This window comes from Chiloscyllium plagiosum, chromosome 14 (assembly GCF_004010195.1).
Source record: "Chiloscyllium plagiosum isolate BGI_BamShark_2017 chromosome 14, ASM401019v2, whole genome shotgun sequence".
NCBI lineage: Eukaryota > Metazoa > Chordata > Chondrichthyes > Orectolobiformes > Hemiscylliidae > Chiloscyllium > Chiloscyllium plagiosum.
Window position 1 is genome coordinate 65,635,100 of NC_057723.1, and position 21,342 is coordinate 65,656,441.

Consider the following 21,342-nt stretch of genomic DNA (forward strand, 5'->3'; position numbering starts at 1 on the left):
GTCTGCCCTATCACCCTCACCTTGACCTCTTTCCACCTATCACATTTCCGACGCCCCTCCCCCAGGTCCCTCCTCCCTACCTTTTATCTTAGCCTGCTGGACAAACTTTCCTCATTCCTGAAGAAGGGCTTATGCCCGAAACGTCGATTCTCCTGTTCCCTGGATGCTGCCTGACCTGCGCTTTTCCAGCAACACATTTCCAGTAAAAATCACCCATCCCCAACCACAGTTATCTTTCACTCTATCCCTTAAGTAGACATTTCATTTACCTAGATACAGTCCAAAATTAATCTCTGCTTCCAATGGCCCAGACACGTCTCTTTTTTCCAACCAAATACTTTCTAATCCCAGATGCTGGGAATCTGAAATAAAAACAGAAAGTGCTTGGGCTTGGATCGGCGCAACATCGAGGGCCGAAGGGCCTGTACTGCGCTGTATTCTTCTATGTTCTATGTTCTATGCTGGAGAAACTCACCAGGTATGGTGTCATTTTGAGTTAAATATGACTCTTTTTCAGAAACTCGCCAAAGAAGAGTAATTCTGAAAAAGGATCATGTTGGCCTTGATATGTTAACTGCTGGACTCCTGCAATTTTCAGGTCCTTAAGACATAAGCGCAGAAATTGAGTCTGCCCATTGTAACAACTCATAACCACACTCCTTGAGAAAAAGCTAAATTCAGACACAGAGTCTTACATGCAGTTCTCCAATCCAGGAGGAAACAATATTAAGAGGGATTTCAAAGAAAGTTGCAGCTAGGAATCATTTCCTGAAGTTTATAACTTTCTGGGATCCCGAACAGCTTCTGCTGCTAAAGCTAAAAAAATGTAGAAAGCCTAGTCTGTGAGAGCTGGCCACTCCCCTTCCATTGTTCCATCTATTTTTAAAAAACTTAAAGACTTCCTAAGTTATTTTCTTTAGCCATTTTCAGTAGCTAGTTCTGCACCTCTGCTTTTATAACCTCTCCAAAGAAACCCAAGACAAAATAACCTTTTTAAAGTGACAGCATTGTCACAACTGAAAGTTGGAAAAGCTGAGAGATGTTACCATTAATTAGTGATGGTATTAGTCCAGAAGAGTGGAATGACTTAGGAAACCAAGATGTAGAAATGTTTTAGATAGAGATAAGAAGTGAGTCACTTGTGGGAATGGTGCACAGGACCCTTAACAGTAACCACGCAGTCCAATGGAGTATAAAAGGCATTAGTGGTATCTTGTCAGAAAGATACAGATGGTAATCATGGTAAATGTAATCTGCATGTAAACTTGGAAAATTAAATGGCAAAGGTCATCTATCACTTCCCTATGTTGTGTACCACTACTATACTTCAGTGTAGTTTCACAGTAATAGAAGCAGGAGTTGGCCATTTGGCTTGTCAAGCCTGCTCTGTCATTCATTAAGATGATGGCTGATCTATCTATCATCTCAGCTCCTCCTACCTGCATTATCCCCATAACTAAATTCCCCTACCATGCAAAAACCCATCCAACTGTTTCTTGAATGTATTTAATGAAGCTGCCTTGACTGCTTCCTTGGGCAGAGAATTCCATAGATTCAGTACTCTCTGTGAAAGGCAGTACCTCCTCATCTCTGTCCTAAAACTATTCCCCCTAATCTTGAGCCATGACCTCTAGTCCTAGTCTCACCCACCAGTGGAAACAACTTGCCTGCCTCTATCTTATCTATCCCTTTCATAATTGTATATATTTCTATACGATCCCCTCTCATTCTTCTAAATCCTAGGGAGTACAGTCCCAGGGCGGCTCAACTTTTCCTCATAGGGTAACCCCTTACCTCCAGAATCAACTTAGTGAACCTCCTCCAAAGCCAGTATATCCTTCCTCAAATAAGGAGACCAGAACTGTGCATAATACCTCATGTGCAGCCTCACCAACACCTTGTACAATTGCAGCAGAACCTCTCTGCTCTTAAATTTACATCCTCTAGCAATGAAAGCCAATATTCCATTTGCCTTCCTGATTACCTGTTGCACCTGCAAATCAACTTTCAGCAATTTATGTACAAGCACTGCTAAGTCCCTCTGCATAATAGCATGCTGCAATCTTTCACCATTTAAATAATACCCTGACCTACTATTTTTACTTCCAAAGTGGATAACCTCACATTTATCAACATTGTACTCCATCTGCCAGACCCTTTCCCACTCACTTAATCTATCTAAATCTCTCTGCAGACCCTCTACATCCTCTGCACAGTTTGTCTTTCCACTAAATTTCATATCATCAGCAAACTTGGATACGTTACACTCAGTCACCTCTGCCAAAATATTAATATGTATCATGAACAGTTGCAGACCCATCACCAACCCCTGCAGCACCCCGCTCACCACTAATTTTCAACGTTCCCCTTTAACAAGAAACTTCTAACTCGCTTGTAAAAAAAAAATCACATCTTGTGGAATTCTATGAAAAACCTTGTCTGGACACAATGTTAATTCTTTTTGTGATGATCTTAACTTTGTACCTCTTCATTTTCAATTACTGACTGTTAGAAATAATCTATTGAAATTTGTCTGACCACTGTCTTCATGATCTTAATTGCTATAAAGTCACCCTCTAAGTTTATCCCAACTCTCTGCTTTCTATTGGTTAACCAGTCTTCTATAATTACTAGTACATTTCCCACAACTCCTTGCATTCTTATGGATGAGTATTTTATACGGCACCTTATAGAATGCCTTTTGGAAATCCAAGTATACAACATCCACCTATTCCCCTCCATTCACCACGCCTGTTACATCCTCAAAGAACTCTAGCTAGTTTGTCAAACATAACCTTCCCTTTCTGAATCCATGCTGTGTCTGCCTAATGGAACCCTGTCCAACCAGATATCTCACTATTTCATCTTTAATAACAATCTCCAGCATCTTCCCAATTACAGGTGTTACGCTAACTGGCCTATAGTTACCTGCCTTTTGCCTACACCCTCATATGTAGTCATATGTCAGACTCAGTGCAGTTTCCCCATTCACTTGACAACAATGTTCGGTCATAAAGGTTCCACATTAATACGAGTTGATCTATTAACTGTCCATGTCTGGTTTATTCATCAGCTTGTACCAAATTCAATTCAAGTTTTCCTCTTGCCTAATTTTCAACGTTCCCCTTTATCAAGAAATTTCTAACTCCCTTGTGAAAAACAAAAATCAAATCTTGTGGAATTCTGTGAAAAACCTTTTCTGGACACAATGTTACTTCTTTTTGTGATTATCTTAACTTTGTACCTCTTCATCTTCAGTCACTGACTGGTAGAAAGAATCTGTTAACATTTGTCTGACCACTGCCTTCATGATCTTAATTGCTATAAGGTCACACTTAAGTTACTCAGCTCTAGTTGGGGTAGAAGAATTTCTTGTCAAATCTCTTCTCATAACCGCCAAATGAATATGAACGACATGTTTTCCAAATAGATAGTAGCCTTACGATAAGGAATCATTTATCTAGCATTGACCACCAAATGATAACCTTCAATGTCTGGCTTGAAACAGAGGAAACATGCTTACTCCGATTCTATATTTTGGTAAAGCTAAGGTTAACAAGATGAACCAGTGGCTAAAAATAGAAAATGATCAAAATCATTTTAGAGTTAAACAGAGATGAACAGTGGGATGTGTGTTCAAATAATTTAACTTAATATGGGAACTATAAATGCCCGTAAGGACTAAGAGCCCTACTTACAGAATTAAGCAGTCTAGTCAACAAAAGATACATAGCATAAAACTAAAGGAAAGAGGAGACAAAAGAACAAGAATAATGTTGAACCAAGTAACTTGGAAAGGTAAAAAGATCAGCAAAGGAAAACCCCTTTGAAGACTATAAATTTATTAAGAACAGCAAAAGAAACAGAAAAGTGTTGTAGATTCACGTTTAAAGAAAAGAATAGTCACAGGTCATGTAGGCCTTTCAAAAGCAGAAGTGGGTAATAACAACAACTTATATTTATGTAACACATTTAACAATCATTATTCCATTCTAACTTAAAACAAAATGGCATTCTTTATGAACTATTTTGATTCAGTCTTCACAGTAGAGCAAAGGGAAACCTAGCTGATATCCAGGATATTAATAATTAAACAATGACTTTGATGCTTCTCTGGTCTGTGTTGGATAATCTCCAAGCATATCTAAAAAGATTACACAAAGATGAGAACATTTTAATAGAGGGAACTCCTCATTGTTTGCTACAAAGCTTACAGCTCCACTCTTAACATTAGTATGGGTGAGCTCTTTTTATTCACATCTAAGTATAGTTAATCAATTTCCAATGCCTATCACCTTCTGCTGCCAGATATTGAGCATCTATCAACAGCACCCCTAGGTAATACATCCAGTGGTGAAGGATTCTGCTCTGAGGATATAGACAACACTTGATTTGATTTCTTAGCCTTGGTTATCCCTTAACGTGTCACCCACAGATATCCAGGATATATTTCAATCCTCCAACGTGCTATTGAGCTGTGGTACCATGAGCCGTCATGTACAACACCTATCCTGAAATTAATGGCTGAACTTGTTCACAACAGGTGAGTCACTGCATTTAGAAGTATTTATTTTTGACTGTGAATAAAAATATTTTAAAAACCTGCTCTTGTGCCTGAGAGTGGATTTGAAGATGAGCCAGATAAGCCTGAACACCATCGGTTTAAATAGAATTTTGATTTTTTTTAGAATTAGGATTATTGTCAGGTGTACTCAAGTACAGTGAAAAGTGTACAAAGTTGCCATTCCTTGCACCATCTTAGGTACAAAGATACGTAGATACAAAATCTTAGGTACGAAGAATGTAGAAAAATATTATGGACCAGGCCAGAACCCCTCAAAACATTTCAAGGAAGTAGGTCAGACCCCAACTTTGCTCGTTGTTGTAAGCAGGTGTGAGCGGATATTCCAGGACTGATGCAGCTGGCCCAACCACTTAGTTTTAAACAAAACAGAATTAATTTGCAAGGTTACCGAATGAAACACAAACAAAAGAGATCCAAATAAAGAATAACTAAAACTGTCCGAAAACCCAATAGATTATCCCAACTTTATGATGCTGTTCCAAATTCCTGCAACAATCCCCATAAATACCCCTCGACACAAAAGGTAAAAGCAAACTCAGGATCTCACAGGAGAGATGGCAGAGAGATTCAGCATGGAACATCTTCTTCAATGTAGCTGTTCCTTTGACCAACAACCTCAAGTGCTTACTCTGAACAGCTAGACTGCTAAAACCCAAACCAAACCAAACCAGAGAAAAGCTGAGCTGGGAGAACTGGTCACTTCCCTTTCATTGTATCTGTTTGTTTTCAAAACTTAAAAGCTTCTTCAAGTAGATCAATCCAGACATTTCCGCAACTCTGCCTTGTACAACAATTTTGAAAAAAAGGACATCACAACCTTGGCAAAGGAGTAGCATTGTCACACCTACCCCCCTCCCCCCCCCCCCCCCCCCCCCAAAAAAAAAGAAGCATCAATATTCAAAGATAGCTTCATTTTGGAATCCCCTAATCTTACACTGCTACTCCACTACTATATATATATATATATATATATATATATATATTACAGTGATAATAATCATGTAAACAAGCATACTAAATTCTATTGCAGTCTGTTTTACTCCTGCCATCAAATGCTTCAATTTCTCATCCAAGTATCGACAACATGTCGTCAGTCACATTTTCTCAACCTGCCACATGCGCAATTTTCAAATTTAATTGCTGTAGCAACAAGCTACATTGAAATAATCTGCAATTTATGTCCTTAAATTTTCCACAAACTTCAATAGGTTATGATCAGTGTATATGATAGTCTCAGACTCATTAATGGTGACATAAACATAGAAATGTTGTAACGCCAAAACCAAGCTGAAAGTCTCCTTCTGAACTGTTGAATATTTCTGCGGATGAATGTCCAATTTCCTGGAGAAATACCTGATGGTCTTTCTACCTTCTTGTTGTCTTCCTGGGAGAGCACAGCACTGACATACACATCAATAGCCACCTTGAATGTCTTTGCATAATAAGGTGTGGCTAACACTGGGGCAGTGGTTAACTCAGCTTTCAGGCTGTCAAATGCCTTCTGACAGTCTGCTGTCCACTGAAATTTCTTGCCTTTCTTTAGTAATTCAGTGAGTGGAGCAGCTACACTGTTAACATTTGCTGCGAATTTTCGATAAAATCTGCTCAATCCCAGGAATTGTAGTACTGCTGTTTTTGTCAATGGTATGGAAAATTCCCCAAATGACCTTTGTTTTTGCATTCCATGGGGCCATTTGTCCAAGTCCAATAACATGGCCCAGGAAGGTGACTTGGGCTTTGGCAAGTTCACTTTTAGCTAGGTTTATCACCAACCCTGCCTCCTGAAGTCGATCGAACAATTCTAAAAAATGTGCAAATGTCCTTCCTTCCATAAGAATAAGAAGGGGAAAGAGAAGTTAAAAAGCTCCAGTGTTTTCACTGCAATAAAGTAGTCCCCATGAAATCACAGTATTGGCAGGTTAGGGAAAGTACTAGAAAGCCAGATGTAGAAAAATAGGATAAGCCAGTGAATTTTATTGGATTGATAACGAAAAGCACAGTGGAGGCTAGAAAGCTGCACCAGAATGTACAAGCTTGGTGGATGTTGGTTAAGGAGGAAGTGCCAAATCCTCTTCAATCATATACCTGAAAAGGTAAAGTCTACTTGTGTAGGCCAGGAGCAAGGTAAAAAGGTTACAATATTAAGAGATACAGGATCCTCTCAAACTATGATTTTGAATGATGATGAAATATGTACCTCTGAAAGACTGTTACCAGAAAAAGTACCAGTAATGGGAATTCATGATGAAACAAGAAGTGCTTAATTATGTAGTGTGAGGTTAGAGTGCCCAGTAAAGAGTGGAGAGGTTATTGGAGGAGTACTGGACAAAAACTCAGTTCAAGGAATAAAACGTGTCCTTGCTAACTATATAGTTGGTTCACAGGTAGGAGTGCTGCCTACTGACGTGGTTGAAAAGCCAGTGGAAAGTCAGGCAACTGAACTATTGCAGGACACATACCCTGGGATTTTTCCAGACTGTGTGGTAACGAGGTCACAAAGTCACCAGTTGAAACAGGAGAGATCAAAAAATACAGATAAGAAAGTTGAAGTGGAATTAGCAGAGACCCTGTTTGATCAAATGGTTGAGACAAACCAGGAGCAGATAGATGACACAGCAGACATCTTTACCTCAGATAAATTAACAGAGTTACAGCAGAAAGGTGGAAATTTAATGAAATTGTATCAAAAGGTATACACGGAAAAAGAATCCGAATGTATCCCTGAATGCTACTATCTTAAAAATGATGTCTTCGTGAGGAAATGGAAACCTTCACATATTCAGGCAGATGAGAAATGGGCAGAAGTTCATCAAGTCGTATTAATCTAAGCAGCCTAATCTAAATTCAAGCCTAAAAAACTGAATGCAATATTTAGCACTTTCAGAAAGGCTGTCCAATATAGTACATCCACATAGAGCAAAGGTTATATGCATGGAAAGCTAACAGACTGCAATCCTAAACCACAATGCTCAGTTTCATGAATGCATCAGCATCCATCAGGTGTCAAGTTCCACTTGAACAGAGGTCAGTCTGAGCAGCAGCAATAGACCAAAGGAGAGTGAACCTGGGGTGAACAGTGGTGAGGAGGGGGATCTCTCAGAGTGAATGTGGAGCTGAATCTCGGGTGACGAATGACTCAAAGAGCAGTGGATAAGCAAGTAAAATAACCGAGGAGGCATTTAAGACTAAGACCAGTAAGACTAAGAGGAAGGGAAGATGAGAAGAGGTTACTGAACACTGCAGGACTGGCAGTCTGAAGTGAATGTGTTTTAATGCAAGGTGTATGACTGGTAAGGCAGATTAACTTAGAGTCGTAGGCACGGAGCCATGCTGACCATAATCTCAAACTAAATTAGTTCCACCTGCCTGTGCTTGGCCCATATCCCTCCAAACATTTCTTAATCATATACATATCCAAATGTCTTTTAAATGTCATAATTGTACCCGTGTCCACCACTTTCTCTGGAACTTCATTTCACACACAAACCTGTCTTAGTTTAAGAAAAATTGCCCTTCATGCCTTTTTAAAATCTTGCTCCTCACACCTTAAAAATATGCCTCTTAGTCTTGAAGTTCTTCTCCCTAGGAAAAAGGCACCTGCCATCACCTTATCTATACTCCTCAAGATTTTATAAACCTCTATAAGGTCACCCCTCAACCTCCTGCACTCCATGAAAAATGTCCCATTCTATCCAGCCTCTCCTTATAATTCATGCCCTCCATTCCCGGCAAGATCCTGGTAAATCTCCTTTGAACTCTCTCTCGCTTAATAATATCCTTCCCACAACAGAGCGATCAGAACTGGACACCGTACTCCAGAAGAGGCCTCATCAATGATCTGTATAACCTCAACATAACATCCTAACTCCTTTACTGAGGTCTGAGCAATGAAGGCAAGTGTGCTAAATGCATTCTTAACCAACCTATTGAAACGTGATGCAAGCTTCAAAGAATTATGTACCTGAACCCCTAAGTCTCTCTGTTCTCCAACACTACCCAACACTGTTTTTAATTGTATAAGTCCTGCCCTTGTTTGTTTTACCAAAATACAATACCTTGCATTTATCCAAATTAAATTCCATGTGCCACTCTTCAGCCCATTGACCAAAATAATTGAGATCTCTTTGTTATTTTAGATAACCTTCTTTACTGTCCACTATACCACCAAGTTTCCTGGTTACAGCCCTCGACCGCAGTTATTGGCTTGGCACAGAGTAGAGTAACTCTATTTGTTGTTTCTACCATATACAGCTGGTGCAATAAAAACGAGACAGTGTTCCTCCAGGACCAAGGTGTTATTATGAACACACAGACTACACAAGAGTATAGTCATACACAGGGCAGCATAGAACATAGAACAATACAGCACAGAACAGACCCTTCGGCCCCCGATGTTGCGCTGACCTGTGAACTAATCTAAACCCATCCCCCTATACAATCCCATCATCCACATGCTTATCCAAGGACTGTTTAAATGCCCTTAATGTGGCTGAGTTAACTACATTGGCAGGCAGGACATTCCACACCCTTACCACTCTCTGAGTAAAGATCCTGCCTCTGACATCTGTCTTAAATCTATCACCCCACAATTGGTAGATATGTGCCCCCTCGTATATCATCCTAGCCAACGTCATCATCCTAGGAAAAAGACTCTCACTGTCCACCCTATCTAATCCTCTGATCATCTTGTATGTCTCTATTAAATCCCCTGTTGGCCGCCTTCTCTCCAATGAGAACAGACCCAAATCCCTCAGCCTTTCCTCATAAGACCTTCAATCCAGACCAGGCAACATCCTGGTAAATCTCTTCTGCACCTTTTCCAATGCTTCCACATCCTTCCCGAAATATGGCGACCAGAACTGTACACAATATTCCAAGTGAGGCCGCACTAGTGTTTTGTATAGTTGCAGCATGACATCATGGCTCCGGAACCCAATGCCTCTACCAATAAAACCTAACATACCGTATACCTTCATAACAGCACTATCAACCTGGGTGGCAACTTTCAGGAATCTATGTACATGGACACTAAGATCCCTCTGCACACCCACACTACCAAGAATCTTTCCATTGCCCCAGTATTCTGCCTTTCTGTTGTTCTTCCCAAAGTGAATCACCTCACATTTATCTGCATTGAAGCCCATTTTCCGCCTCTCAGCTCAATTCTGCAGTTTATCCAAATTCCCCTGCAACATTCTTCTACACTTCCCACCACACCACTGACTTTAGTGTCATGAGTGCAAAACATATAAGACAGCACAGTAATTCCTGACAAGACAAGACAATAGGCACAGTGGTGGTCAAATTATAATGTTACAATGAATGATCATTAATAAAACATTGTTTTAGCAACAATTCAAAAAGTCGTCCGAAAATTGCAAATGGAATAGAGTGTGATCATACAGTGTTAAGAAACCTGATGGCTTGGGGGAAGAAACTATTGCACAGTCTGGCCGTGAGAGACTGAATGCTATTCTATCTTCTGCCAGATGGCAGGAGGGAGAAGAATTTGAATGAAGGATATGTAGAGTCGTCCACAATGCTGTTAGCCTTCCAGATGAGGCGTGTGGTGTAGATGTCAGTAATGGAGGGAAGAGAAACCCCGATCATCATCTCAGCTATCATCACTATCCATGGTAGGGTCTTACGATCTGAAATGGTGCAATTCCCAAACCAGGCATTGATGCAGCTGCTCAGGCTACTCTCAACGAACCCTCTGTAGACTGTGGTGAGGATGGGGGATGGAAGATGGGCTTTCCTTAATCTACACAGAAAGAGGCAGAAAGTCACATCTGTATCAACTAACAATTAACTTTATTGGTTTAATTAAAACAGACATACAATTCATTTCATTGGGGTAAGATTGGGTTAAAAGGTATGAATTCATACAAGACTAAAACCTATGAGCACATCCACCATATTTCTCTGACACTCCCTGAACAGTCACTGAATATAGTACCCCAGAATAAGAGTTCACGCTGGCCAGTTGATCCCGTGGATCCTCGACATAGTCTCCACACTTCTAGCGTAGAGTCTTCCATTTTCACAATGGTTGGGCTCTGGAGTTTTTGCTGGCTTCATGTTCCAAATCCTCCATTTTTAATCCTTTTTCGTTATCATCCTGAACTGTGGTCTCATGGGATCTGGCCTGTCTGCCAGCCCGTGTCCTTATGTTACAGGCTCCAGCCCAAGTGCATCAGTAACATTACCTAATCATTCTTCTACCAAATAATGATTTCTACTTTATGTCACTTTCCTTGTTTTCCTCTGAGCTGAGCTAGTTCCATCCTGATCCAGCCAGCTGAAGCTAGTGGCTGGGTTCAGTTTACTTCAGTTCACAAGCTGCTCTTTTGATGTGTCAGCAGTTCCTGGCCAGCAGCATCATCCACAAGCTTACTGATCATGCATTCTATATTCTTATCTACATCATTTAAACAAATGAGAAACAAAAATGGACCCAGCACTGATCTGTGTGGAACACCACTGATCATAGGTCTCTAGTCCAAACAACAACCCTTCACCCCATCACTCTCCAGCACCTGCCATTAAGCAAATTTTGCATCCAATTGGCAAGCTCACCCTGAATCCCATGTGATCTAACTTTACTAATCAGTCTACTATGTCAAAGGCTTTATTCAGGACCAGGTAAGCAATGTTTACCACTCTGTCCTCATCAATCTTCTTGGTTAATCCCTCGAAAAAACTCACTTGAATTTGTGAGACATGATTTCCCTCACACAAAACTGTCCCTAATCATTCATTGCCTCTCCAAATGCTTGCAAATCTGATCTTTCAGAATTACCTCCAACTTCTTACCCACCACCAAAGTCAGACTCACAGGTCTGTAGTTCTCTGGCTTCTCCTTACATCCATTTTTAAATGAAGACACAATATTTGTCACTCCTCAGTCATCTGACACATCTTATAAACAAATGTTTCTGCAAGGAGCCCCACAATTTCCTCTCCAACTTCCCACAATATTCTGGGATACACTAGGTCAAGTCCCAGAGATTTATCCACTTGTACATTTTTTAAGACCTCCAACATTTCCTCTTCTGAGGAAGGATCACTGGACCCGAAACTTTCTTTTCACAGATGCTGCCAGACCTCCTGAGCTATTCCAGCAATTTCTGGTTTTGCTTCCACTTCTATAATGTGAATTGTTTTCAGAACAGTAATATTTATTTCTCTGAGTTCTCTAGCCTCCATTTCTTTCCCTACAGTGAAAACTGATGTGAAATATTCATTTAGTGTCTCTTCCATTTCTAGAGGTCCAACAAAAGATGACTTATTTGATCTTTCAGGGGTCTTACTCTCTCTCCAGTTACTCTCTTGCTTTTAATGTACTTATAGAATCTCTTTGGGTTATCCTTAATTATATTTGCCAAGGCTATCTCATATCCTCTCTCTGCCTTCCTGATCTCCCTCTTAAGAGTGCCTCTATACACTTCATACCATTCAAAAGATTCATTTGAAGCCAGTTGTCTATATCTTATTTTTGATTATTTAAAATTCTAATCCAGAATCTCAAATCTTTATTCATCCATTGTTCTCTAATACTACCAGCCTTACCTTTCACTCTAACAGGAACATAATGATTCTGAACTCCCGTTAACACACTTTTAAAAACTTTTCAGAAGTTCATTTACCTGAGAACAGTCTACACCAGGGAGAAAGTGAGGTCTGCAGATGCTGGAGATCAGAGCTGAAAATGTGTTGCTGGAAAAGCGCAGCAAGTCAGGCAGCATCCAGGGAACAGGAGAATCGACGTTTCGGGCATAAGCCCTTCTTCAGGAATGATTCAGGAATGAAGAAGGGCTTATGCCCGAAACGTCGATTCTCCTGTTCCCTGAATGCTGCCTGACCTGCTGCGCTTTTCCAGCAACACATTTTCAGCAACAGTCTACTCCAATCAGCTTTTGAAAGTTCTCGTCTCATACCATTAAAATTTGCCTTACCCTAATTAAAAACTTTAATTTTTATGGAAGGCTTATCTTTTTCCTTGCTCGCTGATAATACATCCAACAGTACATCCAGAACCTCAACCTGAGCTACAGATTTCTCAAAACTCATGTTTGGGTTTCCTTGAGTTTGTGATGCCATTTCCTGTGGTGATGTCATTTCCTGTTCTTTTTCTCAGGGGGTGGTAAATGGGATCCAAGTCAATATGTTTGTTGATAGAGTCCTGATTGGAATGCTATGCTTCTAGGCATTCCCGTGCATGTCTCTGTTTAGCTTGTCACAGGATGAATGTGTTGTCCCAGTTGAAGTGGTGTCCGACCTGATCTGTGTATAAAAACAAACCTTCCAGCTCAGCGAGCAAACCTACATTCAGAACCACAACCTGAGCTACAAATCTTCTCAAACCTCTCTAACATATAGCATTCTTGCCTTCATCTATCATGGCATAGAATGTAAAAATTGGCAAGTGATTTTGCAGCTTTATAGAACTTCAGTTAAGCCACATTTGGAATATTGTATGCAGTTCTGGTTGCCACAGGACAAGAAGGATGTGGTGAAGACCTTGCAGATGGTACAGATACAGTTTACCAGGATGTTGACTGGTGTGGAGCGTATTGGCTATGAAGAGAGATGGAACAAACCTCCTTTGTTTTGTCGAAGGATGAGAGGCAACTAATTGTAAATTAATTGAAGTTTACAAAATTATGAGCAGCATGGATAGAATGGATAGTTGGAGTCTTTTTTTTCAGGGTAGAAATGTCAATTACTAGGGAAGATAGGTTTAAGATAAAAGGAGGTAAGTTTAAAGGAGATGTGAAAGGCAAGTTTTTTTACACAGAGGGTGGTACATGCACGGAATGCACTACCTGTGGAGGCGGATACAAGAGCAACATTTAAGAGGCATTTTGGCAGACATGTGAATAGGCAGGGAATAAAGGGATACAGACCCCGGAGAGGCAAAAAGTTTTTAGTTAGAAAGACATCATGTGTTGGCTCTGTTTTGGTGGGTCGATGGACTGTGTTGTACTGTTGTTGTTCTCTTTGATATTGCATTTAATGGTGGAAGCGGGTGATTGAAAGTTTCTTGAACTCTGCATTACAGTTTTAACAGTTGGCAAATCTATTTCCTGAGCTATCAGTAACTCATCCTGGTCACCTGGTTGAGGGCACTTGTTGAAAAGCTTCTTCAGTGACAAGCTGGGAAGATTTTGATCAGTGAAACTGAAGGCTTACAGCTGTGGCTAGGCGAGGTGCTACTGCTGCTGACAGCACTCTTTTTCAAAGAATATTTCCATGGTTTGGCAGTCTATTGCCAACCTCTCAGAAATCACTTCACCTTTCTAGCATTTCTCTTACTTCAGCTTCATGATCTTGTCAACAGCCTTAGCAACAGTATAGCAGCAGCTTGCACAGCTCGATCTTGCATCTCAGATGATGACAAGTGGAGCAACAACCTCAGCAGTAGCAGGAGCGCAACCTCAACAGCAGCACCATCCACATTCTGATCCAAGGATGTGGGGGATAGACACACAGATCCAAATTGAAGAGATGAGATCCACAGGCAAAGAATTGTTTCTGTCAACATCTCTGAACACCAATACCTCAGAAAGTTCAGGTTTTTACAGCAAATCAAGTGGACATACCTTTCTTGAGGCCATCAAAGTGCCTGCCTCTGGAGGGTATGAAAGGGCAGTAGGATGAGTGTAAGTAGGGATGTCAAGGTCTGCAGCAACTGGAATGAGCGGAGCTTTACAAGTGTACAGACTGAGGAGTGTTGTTTCGCGAATGCTGTGGAAGATTGTTATATCCATCCAGATGACCTGTTGTCTGCTTGGACCAAAAGTTACTTAGAAGTGGTCTAGCAAAAGCTTTGTAAACAATATCATGAATTGACAAAATTGCAATTGACAAAGAGTTGAAAATGAAAGAGTAGAAGTTGAAAAAGTAGGAACCTACAATCGAGTAAAGAAATAGGGTATCATATGTTACCAGGTAAAGTCACTGACTGACTGAATGAATGATGTAGTGCATTTTTGTAAATAATATGTACCTTGCTCCAGTGCAGTTTAGTAGTGTAGCAAGCATCTGTATGTTCAAATGATATGATTTTGTTTTCATTAAGGATCCCTATACCAGACAAATGACCAAATCTTGCAATGTCTGCTCTTAAGCAAGATTATATGCTACTTGCATTGATGTCACAAGGAATTTATTCAACTGTTAATTCAATTATAGAGACAGGTTGTCCCCAGCTTTAGCCCTCAGTCTGTCCAGAGCTGGTTGATTTCAGCTAATGATGGTTATCAGGGATACCACAATTGATCTGTCATTTCTGTATTATGTGGTGATAGATCAGCCAAGATCCCTGCTCTTATTCATCAACCTGAGAACTGTACTTCGAAGTATTGGGTTGTGGACCCAGTTCAGCTGTCATGTTCAGTGCAGATGCTCAGTGCTGAGGCTCTGATACAGGTAGTAGCCCCTCGGAAGTGATCTGAGCTCAGAGTGTATCCCAGAAAAGAAAGGCAGGGAGGAAATTAATGGAGAAAAATTGATGGAAAGCAAATTACTTTAGAAAAAGCTCCTTAATAACAGTAATAATTCAGCAGCCAAGCCAAGTGGCATTTTTAAAGCAGCATAGATCAGTCCTGTTGTAAAATTAGACTGTCACTAATGCTTTTGGTTTGACCTTCTTGTCAGGGCACCTGGTAATATTCTGTCTGATCTTGTAGCACTGATCCCAGAGTCTTGCCATTTCATCTCTCAATCCATTGCTTCCATGGAAGATGTAAGAGAGTTATTAAAAAAAAATAAATCTCTGATGTTTTCCATGGAAACAGTGGAATGAGAGGTCATATCACTGAGTTCTTAAGCCTTACTGTAGACTGGTATGGAGTGTAATCAGCTTCCTCTTCAAAAGTACTGTAAACTGAGAGGCTATAGTGAAGTGTAGTATACTTTCAGCACAAGGTATACCTGGGACCAGATTTCTGCATATCTGATTGACCCCCTTAATCTTGGTGTATTGTTTAAGGCTTAAATATTATGATTCCATGAATTTACAGCACAAAGCAAGTTATTTAGCCCTTACGCCTGCGCTGACTCTCTGGAAAAACTATCCAGACTATCTCTTTCCCTTTTCTCTTTCAAATATTTATGTCTTTCCCTTTGAAAAGTTGTTATAGGTTTGAGTACATGTAAATCCTGTGCATCTCATTTCCAAACAAATCTCTATATAAGTAGTTCTTCAATTTTTATGATGATGGACCACTTAAATGAAAAAAAGACGCCGTGGACCACCTGCACTACTATCCTACTCCCTTTTGCTTGCCACCACAAAAAAACTCATTAGAATTTATGGGTAGAATGACTACAGCATTTTAAGAAAACTGAATGATTTGATGCTTCTTCACTACTAAGTTTAATAAATTTATGTGCATTTCTTAAAATTTTGTAAGTAGATTATGAATTCATACCAGTCAAGTTTTTTTTATCAAAGTGAGGTTTTTGAAAGATTATGGTGAGTATGAAATTGATGACAGTGCTTTTAAAAAAAAAAGCCAGCATTTTCTGTTGAGGACATTTTCATGTAAATGTCACTACTGCAGAAAACATGTTTATTTAAAAGACTCAAAATATGTTGTAAAATTATCACCACCTTCTGAAAAACTAATTCTTAACTTTCATCTGTATTACTAACAGAAAGTTAACATGAACATAAATCTTGCTTATAAAGCTATAATGGTATGAAACTAGTTGTTGCTTGAATTTATGATGACTTGGAATTATAGAATCAGATAACACAGAAGAGGCCATTCAACCCATCAACTCTATAAAAATATCATACTACCTATGCTAGTCCCATTTTCCTGTGCTAGGACCAGGACCATGAATGTTATAAAGCTTCAAATGTGCATCCAAATACATTTTCAAGATGGTGAGGTTACCTGCCTCAGCTAACTTCCCAGGTAGTGCATTCCAGAACCTCACAATCGTCTGGTGAAAAAGATGTTTCCTCAAATCCCCTTTAAAACTCCTGCCTTTCACTATTCACCCTTCAGCTGAGGTGAACAGCTGCTTTCTATCCATCCTGTCCATGCCCCTTATTATCTTATATACACCTATCAGGCCCTGCCTCAGCCTTCTGTGCTCCAAAGAAACCACCCCAAGCTGATCCAGCCACTCTACATAGCTGAACTGTTCCCTACTAGGAAATATCCTGGTCAGTCTGCTTTGCACTCCTTCCAATGCAGTTATATCCTTCCAAAGTATGGTGACCAGAACTGCACACATACTCTAGGTGTAGCCTAACCAAAGGTTTGTACAACACAACTCCAAGATGTCCTCTCTGCTCTTGTAATCTGTGCCATGACACATAAAGACAGGCATCCCTTATGCCTTCTTAAATACTCTATTAGCCTGGACTTGGCACCTTCAGGGATCTGTGAACAAGCATCCGAAGATCACTCCATTCCTTTGAGCTTCTAGAATCTTGCCACTTATTGAGTACACATTAACCTCGTTTCTTCTATCAAAGTGCATCCCTTCACATTTATCAGGGTGAAATTCCACCTGCCAAAGATGTGCCTATCCAACCAATCCGTTTATATTCTCCTGTAACCTAACACCATCCTCCGCACTGTCAACCACCTGGCCAATCTTTATATCATCTGCAAAGTTACTTATCATCCCCCTGCACCATGTTCTCAACTGCATCATTTTTGATTATCACAAACAATAATTAACCTAGTTCTATTCTCTGTGATATATCACTGCACAGTCACCCTCACATCCTTCTCTCACCATCCTCTGTCTTCTGTCACTAAATCAATTTTGAACTTGTGCTAAGGAATACAAAGCTATGAGCCAAGTGCTGGAAAATAGAATTAGAATAGTTAAGTGGCTTTTTTTTATTGGCAAGCAAGTGATGGGCCAAAGGGTCTTTTTCTGTGCCATACATCTCTATGACTGTATGCATAAGGGAATCAGGTACATCAACCAAATGATGAGATTTCTAGCTTGTTTTCTTGTCTGGCCTTAGCTGAGGTGTTGAGCATCAGTGGCTTCAGCCCATAGTAGACTAAAGCTCACATTTTGAGGATGAATGTCCATGTAACCTCTCCCTATTCTGAGTATGGTTCCCTGAGGGCCCTGGGCACTTATTAGAGTGCTGACAGTAATTCGCCTCATCTTACAGTACTAACCTCACAACTTTTCCATCTTACAATCCACAAGGGGAAATTCAGTTTTTCCCATAGTTCTGAGGTGCACAATGTAGGAATATTCAAGATAAATTCCAAAGTTCAACTCTGCTGAGCTAGTTGCAAGTAGGTTGGCCTGGGTGCCCTGGATTAGACACAGGGAAAGACTACACCACAAGGAAGGTTTGCCTTAGATGAGAGAGAGTGTTTTCATTATTTGAGAGCGGAATCCACTTCAGTTATGAAGAGCCTACCGTTATTAGGAAAGAACCCTGACTCGCTTTCTAAGCTGACAAGTAAAAAGTAACCACGTGGGTGAAATACAAGACAGTTGCCAGCACATTGAGAACCAGACATGAACAAATAACAATTCCCTCAAGAGAAGAGATGCTAAAGTTACAGAGTAGAGGTCATCTCTTGATCCTAGACAAGATTGCAAAATTTATACCTCACTTAATTAGGAGGCTGTAACTTTTTGTTTAGAGTAGTCAAATCCTTTTTAATTTGTTCACAAGATGTATCTGTCATTGCGAGCTCACAGTATTGCTCATCCCTACTTTGCACAGAATAATGCAACAAGATGCTATAATTTTGAATGAACAAAATATACTAGACTATACAAAGTTAGAGAAGTGAAACATCAACTATGTATATAGTTTATACTCTAACATAGAGAATTAATCTGAGTTAAATGTGGGTTAGGAGAAACAGATGAGATCAAAAATCTCCCATGGCTTTCTCAACAAACCACCTAGACATTAGTGATGCTGTGGATTACCAAATCTTATGAAAAATCTGCCTCCTGCAAGGAATATCAAATCTTCACTTGGAAAGAGTTAGCCACTGAACATTCATTACAAATGGCTCCAACTCAGACCGCCTCAGCAACAGATCGATTCCTGGTAGTTCAGACCCTTCTCTGAGACTGATTTCCCAGGTTTAATGAGATTAATTGGCACAATTTCAGCATTTTGACATGCAGCCAGCTTCACTGAGCTGGTATTGTCTTAGATTTCTCTGAGCTGGGCTCTTTCTCAGTTGACAAGCAAATGTTGCTAATGGGCTTGCTTTAACCCTATTCTCAGCTGCCTGCCATCTCTGACTTTAACTCACTAACTCTCACCCTAACAAAATGTTGAAAGACAATATAAAATGCGGGTACAATTTACTAGAGGGGCCTGGATATAAATGTGCACAGATCATTTAAGGTGTTAGGACAGGTGAAGAAAGCAGATAATATAGCATATAACATCATCAGTTTTATTAATAGGGCCATAGAGGTCAAGAGCAAAGAGGTGAGGTTAAACTTGTGTAAGATACTTGTCCTTAGAAGACATTTTCAGCTAGAATATTGTTTACAGTTCTGGGCACCACACTATAGAAAAGATGAGAATGCGTTGCAGTGCAAAATGGTTCTAGTAAATGGTTCGGGGAGGAGAAATTTCAATAATAAAGATAGATTATCGAAGTTTGGGCCATTCTCCTCAGAGAGAAGACTGAAAGGAGATTTGATCAGGGCCTTTAAAATCATGAACACCTGGACAGATTAAATGGGGTGAAACTGTTCTCATTCATTAAAGAAAAAAGATAAATGAACAATGGGACATTTAAAGAAATGTGCAAATAAAAGTGTGATGTGAAATTAAACCTTTTCACACAATAAGTATGAAATGCACTGCCTCGAAGTGTGATCAAGGTATATTCAATTGAGGCATTCGAGAAGGTGTTTGATAGTTATATGGATCAAAATTATGTGCAGAGATATGGGAGAAAGACAGGAGATTTGCACTAGGTAGTAGAGCCAGTGCAGGCTGAATGGGCCAAATGGCCTTACATTATCATAATTCTGTGATTCCATACTCTATAACAGAACTTATAGGCACCTAGGACAACTCAACTCCGAAAGCACAACTCCCATAAATGTCCCTGATCCCTAATTGAGCCAGCCAACAGCAGCACTTTTAATCATTAAGTGTCACATCTCCTGTTCCTGACTGACTAAAACTAGCTAACTGCTGCTTGCTGGCCCTTAAACTGATTTGAGTAACCTGTTAAAATCTTCGAACAAGTTCACTCTTGGAACATCTTTTGCCTTAAATGTATATATCTCCATTGATGCCAGATTTCACAGTGTGCAGGAACTCGTAGATTTTATCATAGACCATTTAGATGGGGTAGAATTTGTCCATCTAAAAGTATGATTATGCGAAATAGGAATGGAAGCAGGCCATTAAACCTCTCAAGCCCTATCCACCATTAAATAAGATTGTAGCTGATCTGTTAGTGTTTCAAGTTCAACATGCATATCTACCTTCAATAATGCTTGATTTTCCTGCCAACACCTCTGATTTAAAAATATTCGATGAAAATATCTCCACCGCCTTCTGAGGCAGTTCTTTTTTCAAAATTACAGCTTTCTCTGGGATTTATGTGATCGGCAAGTTTTGAAATTTTGTCCTTGGTACTTGTTCTAAGTCATCAAAAAAGCAAATCTGTTCTCATTCCACTGAAATTGTTCTCCACTCCAACCTGTAGGGATTTGTTAATCTAGATTGCTCCTTGTCCTTTTTATAATAATTCTAATTCAATAATCGCACAATACCAGATTATAGTCCAACAGCTTTATTTGAAATCAAAAGGTTTTGGAGCATTGCTCCTTCATCAGGTGACTTCCATGTTGTTCCTTTAAGATGCTTTAAACCCACCTTCAGAAAACCACTGCCCTACTAACTCTGCTGCTCTATAAAACTGTAGTTGATTTTGCTTTCTATATCTCAACTTACTAGAAGTCAAATTGCCAGCAGCTCAACTTTGTTCATTTACAACCCTTGCAATCATCAATTATATCCGAGCTTGATTCAAGCTTTAATTCAGGGTGAAAGTACATCAGTAACGTAATAACTTATAACATTCTTACAAAGAAGAGCAAAATGACCTAATCACTAATTTTATTTTGAGAAAAAGAAATGGCCCTCACCCCAAACCACAATTTATGAAAAAATTAGGTGCTTGAATATTCTTCAGGCTAAAGAACCACGAGAATGAGTTCAAGACTACTTCAGAAAATAAGGTTGAAATATTGCTAGATGTGACTATTGTTCACCACAACTCGATGAATGCTAGTAAAGTCATGGAATATTGAAGAAGTGATTTTCTTAAAATATATTTCCCTGGAGCGTTAGAGGCTGAGGGGTGACCTTATAGAGGTTTATAAAGTCATGAGGGGCACGCATAGGTAAGTAGGCAAGATATTTTCCCTGGGGTGGAGCAGTCCAAAACTGGAGGGCTTAGGTTTAAGGTGAGAGTGGAAAGGGACCTGGCGTAAATTTTCCACGCAGAGGGTGGTATGCGTATGGAATGATTCTGGTTTAGTGGTGCTGGAAGAGCACAGCAGTTCAGGCAGCATCCGAGGAGCAGTAAAATCGACATTTCTGGCAAAAGCCCTTCATCAGGAATACAGGCAGAGAGCCTGAAGGGTGGAGAGATAAGTGAGAGGAGGGTGGGGGTTGGTGGTGGGCAAGTTGTTGGAGGGAATTCCTGAGGGACAGGATGTACATGTATTTGGAAAGGCAAGGACTGATTAGGGATAGTCAA

General features: G+C 40.0%; 1 protein-coding gene across 3 annotated transcripts in view; it reads left to right on the top strand.

Moving 5' to 3' along the window:
- Positions 1-21,342, top strand: part of LOC122556776 (ran-binding protein 17-like) — a 1,066,498-nt gene that overhangs the window by 761,876 nt on the left and 283,280 nt on the right. For all 3 annotated transcript variants that reach the window (XM_043703926.1, XM_043703927.1, XM_043703928.1), the window contains one exon: positions 4,436-4,543. In XM_043703926.1, coding sequence (XP_043559861.1) covers positions 4,436-4,543 — 108 coding nt within the window. The remainder of the gene's footprint in view (positions 1-4,435; positions 4,544-21,342) is intronic.